Source organism: Etheostoma spectabile, unplaced genomic scaffold, assembly GCF_008692095.1.
Source record: "Etheostoma spectabile isolate EspeVRDwgs_2016 unplaced genomic scaffold, UIUC_Espe_1.0 scaffold58, whole genome shotgun sequence".
NCBI lineage: Eukaryota > Metazoa > Chordata > Actinopteri > Perciformes > Percidae > Etheostoma > Etheostoma spectabile.
Window position 1 is genome coordinate 111344 of NW_022605629.1, and position 11066 is coordinate 122409.

The window sequence follows — 11066 nt, forward strand, 5'->3', positions numbered from 1 at the left end:
CGATTATTTTGACTGATATTGCGATTGCGATATGATTCACGATATTGAAGGGAATAATCATGTTTGTATCATTATTCTCATTTTCATTGACTAATATTAAATCTTAAAAAATGTCAAGGATTATAGTGTGATTTTTGCAAGGATGTGTACCAAATCAAGAGGTTTTCTGTAGTCTGCAGGACAGGATTTGTAAGCCGAGATGTAAATGCATCACCACAATACTTCACCCTTCTGCAATTTGGATATTGCACTAGTCCATATCGGGATTTTGATAAGATTGCGATAAATTGTGCAGCTGTAACAAACTGGGAATAAGACAGAAAGATCATGAGCGAAAAGAGAAGAAAGCATGAGACACAGACGGGGACAAAGTGAGAGAGAAAGCCAGGGATAACGCAGCAGAAAGTTGGAGACGGACAGGTATACTGAGTGGGATTAGACGCAGGCAGGCACAGAACGCGAGCTGTGGCAGGGTGTGGGCGCTCACAAGTTTTCATGCAGCAGCTGAGGTGCCTGGCAGGGGGACGGCCGACTTTTTATCAGAAAGCTTTTCAGTGAGCCTCAAGATTAAACAGAGTGACGCCGAATTGGAAACATGCTGCGTTTTTACCACCTTGAAGATACAGAAGCAAGTTTAAGTATTAAGCTGAGAATCAGCAGCAAAACACCTCAACGAGGTTCCTCTCCAATGTGTTCAATGTTAGGACCGACTTTGATCCAACTTCCTCTTGAAGACATGATGATACTACACAGAGAATAATTTAGTGAATGACCTTATAGGCTTCAAGGAAGAAAAGGCCTGGGAATAAGAATGATTCTGGAAGCTGTATCACAGTCAAAAGTATCTGTAATGGTCTTGGTAAAAAAATTAATTAAAAAGAATAACATGGCAGAGAGAAGGAACATCCTGAAGAACACACTGCGCCAAAGATCTAAGATGGGCGTCAAACCTACTGTTTACCAAAGAAGACTAAAATCAATGCCCTACCCACTGCGCCAAGAACTGCATCTCACTTTCGGGCAGCAGCAGCAGGTCTAACACAGTCCAGGTCTGTGTGAAGCTGTACACTGTTGACTGACAAGATCCTGGGGATTTTCTCAGCTGAGTGACATAGTCTTTGCATAACAGTCATAAAATAATAATAATATGCACTTGTCAAGTTTGATTTGTGTTCTTGGTACCCGAGTAGAGCACCAATCATATGTTTGCTTTACAACAACAACTGCTTTCAGTTTATGTCCAAGACAAATTTCATAACAAGGACAACAACAAGAAACTCCACCAGGCCTTCTGTTAAATAACCCCAGATCCGTGCACGCAGGCAGCATCTCAACATGCAAAGTAGATAGTATGGGACATCTTATTTCTTGTCCACTTTGCCTTTGACTTCAAATTGCAACATACTGTACATGATCACTTCCATTTTCTGCTAAAACCCCAATTAACTGGGGTTAATTAAATAAACAGACTTGGACTTTATTCATACTTTGCTCTTCTCAGCTGAGATCTCCTGACAGGAGGAGATAAGCGCTGTGTGGTAAGATGACGGTATCTTTGTTGTTAAGTGATTAGGACTGATCCCTTCATGTAGTGTGATTTGTACATGTCTTAACTAACTAACTGTAACTTTTCATAATGAAAAAAAATAATTTCTTGTGAAATGTTTAAAGTTCAATGACAATTATCTTGGAGAAGAGTGTATACTCAAGGGGTGACATTAAAAAAGCAGTATGTATAACATAAATGAGATGAACGTCACCTGTATGTTCAGTTAGTTAATGTACTGTATTAATACAACTTCCGACATGCCCATAACAACCAAGACATGTCAGGTCATGAACCGTCCCAGCGCCACGGTAACAGCCTGCGGTCAGTGCGCAGGGGACAGCCCGGACACGTCAAGCCGAATGGACTGTACAGACAGGGTACTTCCTAAAAACTCTAAGCAAAATAATCTCAAATAATACCTTAAAAGTAGCTAGTTCAAGCTTACTGTACGACTGTCGCGTGAGTTTTTTCCTGCGATTTCCGTCCAACTTTAATCGAATCTGCGCCCATTATCCGTCATGAAGTCAAACTCAGTCGTCAACAGTGTGTTTTTATACTCTGACAGCTCGCTGCCACTGCTTAATATTTCTCCTATGACAATATATCAAAAATACGAGTAGATATGCAGCGATACTACTGTTTAAATCGAGATGTATGTCGGCGGGAACATTAGCAATCACATCCACGATAAGTTTTGAGTGCAGTGAGGCGAAGCTATACGTAGCACGCGTCCAAAGCACGAGACAGTGAGTGTCAACAGCCCGGTTGACACGACGTTATAGCTAGCTAGTTACATGAAAAAGAAATACTTTTTCATGCTTACATTTTGTTTGTTCGTCATTGTGGAGGTCATCCACATTTTGCAAGTGTGAATACGCGTGTCAAACTGCAAGTGTCCGATAATGGGCGTTTAGCTGCTTGCTGTCTGTTAACTTTAACCATTTAAAAATAAATACCTTTTCGGTTGGACGTTTCCTTTAGTTTCTCCATAAGATTCGTCGGTTTCCCCCGCCGAACCGTTATCGTCATCCTCAACGGTAACGTCTGCTACAATGACCGGGGGGCCAACGTTCTCCAAGCCCCGCTCCATGACGCCTGCACCATCTTCCCCCGAGGTCGAACCTGAGCCCCGGGTGGCGGACTGGGGCTCCCTCCCGATGGCGGAGCCGTGAGCTTGCGAAGTCCCGAATCCGATGAGCGCTTTCAGCAACAGCAGGAGCACCAGGGAAATGCTCACGTTTCCAAAGTGAAGCCCCCTTTCCATTTGTAAGACTGGCACATTAGTGAAATATGAGATTTACATGCCACAGGCCTTGTAAATCTTAACATGAAAAAGTTAAAGTGCAAAAAAAACTGTAACTATAAAGAAAACTCCGTTGTGTCTTGCAAAACGCCCTTCCGTTCTTTAAGTAAACATAAACAGCCACTGGGACACCATGTTATTCCCTTTATACTTCACACAAGTCTTGCCTTGGTAACGCTAAGTCCCGCCTTGTTTCTACACTAGGATTGGATCGTAAAATCCCTACAGTCGTTAAAAATCCATGTAACTGTCTCTCATTGCGCCGTTTGCTGTCAATCATTCATACTCGCATACTAAGCAGAATGCGATTGAATAAGAGAGCGGTCACTCAAAAAGGCGGACTCAAAATATTCCAGCCCCCCAAACAGTGCACTTCATTGGCTAATCCTATGTTTGTCAAAACGACGCAGGCGCACTGGCGCCTGGCACACAACGGGAGCAAAAGGTGACGCAAAAAAAATCCCCGATGGCGAATCCTGTTGCCGATATATGATTGGTGGGATGTGGCGTCGTTCGTTCAATAAGAGAGACAGGGTCGAAAAGCAGCAACGCTATTGGTCTATTTATACCCTCGTCAGCACTCGATTTGGTATTTCAGCTGTCATTCACGAGTAGTTGTCAAGACAGCCCAGCCGACATAAAAGGTCAGCAAAAGCATCAACGTGGCTCTCCTGCTGTGGTAGGTGCATTTCCTGTTCCTGATCACGAGTTTTATTTTCTCACTTTCGGATAAACAAACAGCCATTATTACATAATAGCTTTTAAAGATTCTAAAAGCATTAACTTTTTCAAATGGAAAGTTGAAACTGCATGCCAGCCACAACGCTTTTAAGTTAATTAGTTGCGTTTTCATAAATTTTCATGAACAAAAACATTAAGTAGCTGTACATTAAGTTTTCAATGCGTATATACGATATATTCTAATGGTTTTAGGTCGTATTTGAGATCAAATTGTGAACCTAGCTTGCTTTGCGAGACGTAAACACCTTACAGCAGAATTCTTGCATTTCTAGCGCCCCCCAGTGACCACACAGGAGAACGCCACCATCAATGTGTTTTTAACTCTGTTTTTTTTGTAACATCTTCTTTGACATGAAACATACATTCTGTACTTACAAAAGCTTGGTTCATCCGAATTACAATCTACTGACTGCTGTCTAAAAGGACTGCAACTAACTATTATTTTCATTCTCAATCAGGTGAATATCTTGATGAAAAATACATGGGTACATAGGAAAATAGACTCCAAGCCTTAACATTAATAATTGTCTGTAAACTGAAAGATATTCAGTTAACTATCAGAGACACATCTGCCAACCTAAAACACTATCAAAATGGTTGCCAAATTATTTTCTGACGATGGAATAATTGAATTTTTGACTTTCTGCTTTCGTATCTCGTTTCAGATCCAAGTCTGTGTTTCACAAATAAATAAAAACGAGGCATTACTGTTCTCATTACAGTTATGTATTGGTGTACTAACAAAATAGCACATTCACAAAAAAAATTGCAAAAATGATTATCACAGTGAATTAGTAAAGAAAGGAATAAGAGCTGTACAACTTGTATCGGGCCCAATCTGGGCAATATAATCACAGTTAACCTACACTTTGTGTACACACCACCGAGGCCGCTGCACCCGGTCCATTCGACAGTAGAAGTAGACTCGGTACCTAATAACAGCGGCTTGTAGACAAATTTGCATTACATTTCCCAGATGTTCTCCTGAGTCGCTCACAGCTGTACATACAACAAAAAATTAAGTTTAAGGCATCGTGAGCCAAAAGAAGAGTGAACAGCTGCATTCCAAAGGCAAATATATCAAACATTTGTAAAGAAATAAAGAATAAATCAAGTTTCAAGTTTTTTAACAATTGCTGGTTGTGCCTGTTTTCAACATATTTAAATGACCTCATGAAACATGAAATACGTTCGAGGGTTTTTTTGGAAGCCGGACACTAATTTAACCCAACCTTAAGGATTTCTTTTGTCTTTAACTTCTGCATTTTTGATACATTTATATATTGAAATGTCTTTCCTAAAACCTGATGCTGTTTTTGTCAACAGTGAGCTCTGATTCTGAGTGACAGCGTTCCAACAATAGGACCAGCTGCATCTGAATGAAACAGGCTGCCAAGGCACATACGATGTACTTGCTGTTGGTTCAGATTCGAGCTATATCAGTTAGCAGACTGGGACCATTTTATAGCATAAGTGCCCATCATCATTACCTCAAAACGTTGTACACGTCTCTCTATAGCTATATTTAAAATTAAATTGATGGCACAGATGGCTTGTGTACAGAATAGGAAATTGTAACGCAATTCCACTGTGTGAGCTCTTTTCTGTGTGCCTGTATGTTGTAGAGAGAAGTACATGCATGACAGTACATAGTGGTTTGGTTTTTTGTGAAACAGTGAGCCTGTGGACTTGAACTCTGCTGGCTGACCAGTGTAACTGTACAGGAACAGCTGCTGATACTCAAACATTTACTGAGCTTCATCTTCTCAAGAAATCAGATCATTGGTACATAGCAACCGTGGCAATCATATGCTAAAATACAACAGCCAGGGATAAGAGCTCCCATATCATGACTGAAGATCTCATTCCTTTTTGGAACTTTCAGTTTAAATTAGCATATTAATTACAGAAATTAATTCTATGAAGTATAACTTCTTGACGTTGTCGAATATAGTTCATATTACTCCTCATTCTGTGATCTTATTAAACAAAATGACTTCAAGGCATATCAGCTTTCTGACTGCTTACAATGTCTTGAGCCTTCACTTGACGAGTGGACTTGTACTATTTGCAGCAGTCTACAGAAGCAAATGGCAACAGCTGGACATATGATTATAAACCTTTAACCCTTGTATGGTATTCGGATCAGATCGCCCCATTTCAAATTTATACAAGAAGTGAAATGAAACATTACATTGTTACATTTTTTCTACCTGAAAATCAACAGCCGTACCTTATTTTCTGTGATAAACGTGTTCCTGACTCAGCTCAGAAAATTATTCTGGATATGACCACTTATGTTTTTGCCATAGATTTTTAACATGAATTAAAACCTTATGACAAAAAACAAATCACACTTTCATTTTAATTGTGTTCTAGTAGAAACTATTTGCATTCCCTAAACCTACATGTTATCGCAATTGCTTGAAACTGAGATAATGACAATATTTGTTACTAGATTATGCAGTAAAATTTTATTTTAGAATGTTTTAAAACCCCAAATAAGTCAGGGGTCAATTTGACTGAAGGGATACAAGAGGGTCCCAAAAGTGAAGACAATACAAGGGTTAAATGTAACTTTAATAGCGTAATTTCTTTTGCTATGAATGAACATATAATCTCAAGGCACACCTTGGATTCATTCTGCGGCACTGCAGTGATTCCCAGCACTTTGCAGACATTTAGTCAAACCTGGTACTCACAGGAAGAGCCAACATTCCCCGTGAGACCAGGCAGCCAGACTGGACAAAACAACAACCACTAAGCATATCTGATGCACTTGATTTTACTCATCAGGCACTTGAAAACTCAGTGTTAAGACACACAACCTGCAGGATGAGAAAGACCAAGTGATCCTCAATTGTATCTGGCTTTGAGATGTGTGAAAACAGCCCAGCTACAGTTTGGTCCAGTCCTGCAAGAGGTGCAGCTCTGTCCAAACCCAGTCCGAGACCAGGTGGAAATCAGAAACACGGCACTTAAAAGTGAGGTCATTCGGGAGGAGGGACGACAGCGAATACGGCAAACTCTTCAGTTGACTGGAGGATCTCGAACCTGCACGCTTCCATCCTCCATCCCGAAGTAGGCTCGTTCAGCCATGCCGACAAAAAGCCCAGTCTCCACCACACCTGACGAGGGGACAGACACACACACACGTTAGAACACAAAGGTCAAATCAAACAACGGGACATCGCGTTAGCATACACGCCAACTTTCAAGAAGAACGTGTAACCACGATAAGAACGTGTTACCGCCAGAACGTGTTGTTGCGATAAGAACATGTAATTGCAAGAATAAAGCGACAGTTGAGTTTAGGAAACGTGACACGATCCCCGGTCTCCTGGGTGAAAGTCCTGCGTTTTACCCACTCACCACCCGGCCAGCCTCCATACGCGGATTTTTGCTCTTTCATACTACTCGCTACAGCGTAAATTTACACGCCATTGCATAACTGCAACCATCAACCTTAGTTTAGAGCCAAAACAACTGGTTTTGTCCTCTCTTGCACTTCTGCTTCCCATTTCTGGGAGCTTGTATGTGATGACGATGTGTTAGCAGCACAATATGCAGAACAGGTTAATACTTTAGGAGGTTTGTTGGGAGGGGGACGAGGTCAAAAGTTGAAAAACTCCTGCACACTGTCCAACTTGCAAAGATAAATTAATTGGCAACGTTTCGGTTCTAGACCTTCAGGCAAAAAAAAAAAAAAACAGCCACTTTGGAGCCAGCTCACCTGGAATCATCTTAATCGCGGTGTTGACTTCCTTCCAGTTCTCAGCGTGCTCAAACTTCCAGTCCAGGAGAAAGTTACTGTTGTCGGTGACCACAGGACCCTGAGAGCCAAGAAGACACAACTCAGACCTCAAGTCACTGACAAAAATCATTCACAAGTTTCAAATAACAATCACCCAGAAGGCTGAGTCAACTTCACAAGACAGATGTGTGTTCAGGGCACTTACTGCACAGCTGAAATGTCGTGATTCACAGCCCATCACTGTTTTTCAAGACAAGTGTCTACAACGGGACCATGACCGACGTAAACAATGACACACACACACACACACTTTTGTTAACTTCATTTCATTGTTGAACAATTTTAATATCAAGGACTTTGTTCTCCAGTGCACTCTGGCAATAGAAAGGTTAAAATAAACCTACAAAACAGTCTTATTTAAGTCTAGATCATTCTGAAGCCTTGATAAGCCGCTTTTAGACCCTTTTTAATGGGGGCTCAACCTCCCTGAAAATTATAAGAAAAACTTTAAATAAATTTTAGTGCGTCAAGTTAGAGTTTGTGAACAAACCATTACAGGTTCAAAGGGCTTGACAAGGGTGTAACATCCTGTGTCGCTGATGTTACACACGTGTAACCCTGTCAAGGAAAGGGTTAACAGAAACACAGTGTTGGCCAAACAGGTGGTTGTGCCAGTCTCCCGCCTTTGGCTGAGTCACTATATGATCTGTCAGAGGGAGAGCAGGAGTGTGGTTGTGAACTAAACTAAAATTGCTGAATGCTAGAACATTTTGTCAAATTGTAAGTTATTACTATGATTTAGTGAAGTTTTGTTCCATCATAGTGTCAAAAACGTTAGCTGACGTTGTTCAGTAGCTACCTCAGAGATCATTGGCTAATGAAATTACTGATTTACCTGTTTTTTTATTCATGTCACATTCTCACTAGGGGCCGGGCCCCCCCTAAAGATCTGATCTTAGAATTGCCCCTTAAAAGCAGAATTAACACATTCCTTCAACTTGATTGGGTGACAGCTGCTTCTATGTAATTATTAAATGATCATGTGTAACTATGAGGCAAATGTCCAGTCATTAGCACACAAAGTGCCCCAGGCTCAACAGCCAAAAGGAAGAATACAAAGATGAGGAGCCAGAATCACAAACCCTCTCCTTTGTCCTGAGGGATGATAAAAAAACAAAAAACAGATTAGGAAGTAAATCATTTCAGTTGTACTCTAAAGACCGTTAATGAGGCAGATATAGTGTAGGTGTTGTGTTGGTCCTCTGGTTTCAGTCCAAACGTTCCTCTGTTCCAATGTTCTCATAAGCCCTTCCCTACTGTAAATGGGCCCTGCAAAGAGGAACCCTTACGTTTCCAACCATAACACATCGTATGACAAATGTGTTCAATGCACATAAAACATCTGCAAAGACAGTTTTTAGGGCTATCAATTCATTAAAATATTTAATTGAGATTAATGGTCCATATTTAACTTGCAATTTACCTTGTGATGATTTTCTCAGTTTTCATCCGTTCTAAATGTAATTTAAAAGGGATTTTTAAAGTTTAATGCTCTCATCAACATGGAGTTTGCACAAATATGCTTGCTTTCTGCAAATAATAATATTGCAACAATCCAAAACAGTGACAAATATGTAGAATATTCTCCAGAATAATCTCAAAGGTACTGTATGCTCACAACATCTGCTGAAACATAATATGGCAAACAAGCCCATCAGGCTACAACAGGTGGGCACATTGACCTGAATGGAACAATACTGAACTTATTACACAGCTTGGTTGAATGTGCTTGACTTGCTTGGATGTGGATTGGTCAATCACTGGGTTCTCCAGTTATTTCTGTAGAACAGGCTGTTGCCATGGACCAAAAAAATTCTTAAAAACGTTTTGTTTTTATTTATTTTTGACAGCCCAAATTTGAAATCATACATTGTTTACATTCATATCTACGAACCTGTAGTCTTCGTGTTGGCGACCTTTGCTTGCACATTGCAGCATATGTTGGCACTTTGCTACCGCTTGTAGGTAAGTCAAATAGTGTGAAGCCATTGGTAGAAATGTGAGTTATGTTGCCGGCGTGCACAAGACAAACTAAATGGGGACCCACTCGTGGGGATAAAAAAGGCTCCATAGTGCTACAATAGGTCATACAGTCCAAGGGGTTTCAGAGAGTCCAGATACGTGTAGGTACATTGACTTGGGAGCCATTTTGGCCCATAATCTGGTCCAGAGCAGACTACAGGGAGTGAACAGGTACAGGCTCATTTATATGTTGAAGAACAATTGGGCTATTGTAGTTTTAAAAAAGGTATCACCAGCCATCATTCTTAACCTGTACTCTAGGAACCTCCCCCCCCCCCCCCCCCCAGCTCCTACAAAGAGAACTAGAGGAACCCAACTGTACTGAAGAATTTACAGAAATATACCCAATTGTGAAATTGTTGCTGGAACAAACAGATGTTATGAAGACAGAATCACAGAAGTGTTGAATACAGACGGGACGGCACAGCCAGTCCTCCACTTACTGCTTTACTGACAGCCATCCGCAAGATGGCCTCTCCTCCAAAGCGCTTGGCTATCGTCCTGGAGACGGGGACGTACGCCATGGGGATCACCTCAATAGGAACTCCCTTCTTCCACTGCTGGCCCAGAGCCTTGGAGTCCTTTCTGGGAGAGGAGAAGGAAGATAAGCTCCATATCCACACCCACACCCACACCCACACACACACACACACACACACACACACACACACACACACACACACACTTTGCAGATTAAACTACAGAGCCCTGCCCTTGTATTCCTGCCCTTGTATTCCGATCTGAGAAGATCTTTTCTGCTGGATCGGAGTTACCATCCATCCAGTTACCGTGTTCATACAGTAGTTTATGTCAGGAAAGTCTCACAAAAATATGAGAAGTAAAAGACACGTAGAGTAGGTATGTTCTAGCTGTAACATTCAACAGTTGCACTGAAGTCCAACTTACTGTGTGTGTGACTACAAACCCCTGTGTGACTACAAACCCCAGTATAGAGACTGTCAGCTAGCTTTATTTTTAAAACATCAGTTCATGCTACTAATCACTGGTTATGGAAGGCAACACACAAGCAAGGCTTTGATAATGAAGTCCAATACAAACATGCAATTAAAGTCTAGTCTCTCAACCAGCTAATAATACATACTGTATCCATTTAACACATCTTCAATGAAAAATCACAAACCAAAGCCACATTCTCTAGTAGTTATCCTTCTCTCGTCGAGTTCACCTAGCAAAGACAAACCTGTAGTCGGCAATGACAACGAAATGTTTCGCACAGCCGGCTACAATCTTCTCCTGGGTCAGGCAGCCGCTGCGAGACAAAGAGAGGACGAGTGTGAGACAGAAGTCAGAGGAGACACCGGCTCAGTTCTGCTGTCTGCGTTAAACTGCACTCACCCGCCACCTTTTATCAGCGTGAGATCTGCGTCCACTTCGTCTGCTCCGTCAATCGCCACATCCAGCTGTGTGGGAGGAATGTAAACTTATCACAGCAGACAACACACTGCTGGGTTCATACAATACTCAGATTAAAGCGCTCATATTCTGCTCATTTTCAGTTTCACAATTGTATTTTGAGGTTGTACCTGAATAGGTTTTAACTTTGACAAATCACCATTTATTTGTTTAACTGCACATTGCCGCAGCTCCTCTTTTCACCCTGTGTGTTGAGCTCTCTG

At 41.3% G+C, this 11066-nt stretch overlaps 2 protein-coding genes across 2 annotated transcripts in view; both read right to left on the reverse strand.

The window, feature by feature from the left end:
- eif2ak3 (eukaryotic translation initiation factor 2-alpha kinase 3) overlaps positions 1-3116 on the reverse strand; it is a 38711-nt gene extending 35595 nt beyond the window's left edge. The window contains exon 1 of the mRNA XM_032511966.1: positions 2506-3116. Within this exon, the coding sequence (XP_032367857.1) occupies positions 2506-2813 (308 nt within the window). The 5' untranslated portion in view covers positions 2814-3116. The remainder of the gene's footprint in view (positions 1-2505) is intronic.
- Positions 3117-4303: 1187 nt separating this feature from the next.
- rpia (ribose 5-phosphate isomerase A (ribose 5-phosphate epimerase)) overlaps positions 4304-11066 on the reverse strand; it is a 10493-nt gene continuing 3730 nt past the window's right edge. The window contains exons 5-9 of the mRNA XM_032511967.1: positions 10786-10850; positions 10631-10699; positions 9873-10014; positions 7327-7426; positions 4304-6721 (exon numbers count right to left, since the gene is read on the reverse strand). Of these exons, the coding sequence (XP_032367858.1) occupies positions 6624-6721; positions 7327-7426; positions 9873-10014; positions 10631-10699; positions 10786-10850 (474 nt within the window). The 3' untranslated portion in view covers positions 4304-6623. The remainder of the gene's footprint in view (positions 6722-7326; positions 7427-9872; positions 10015-10630; positions 10700-10785; positions 10851-11066) is intronic.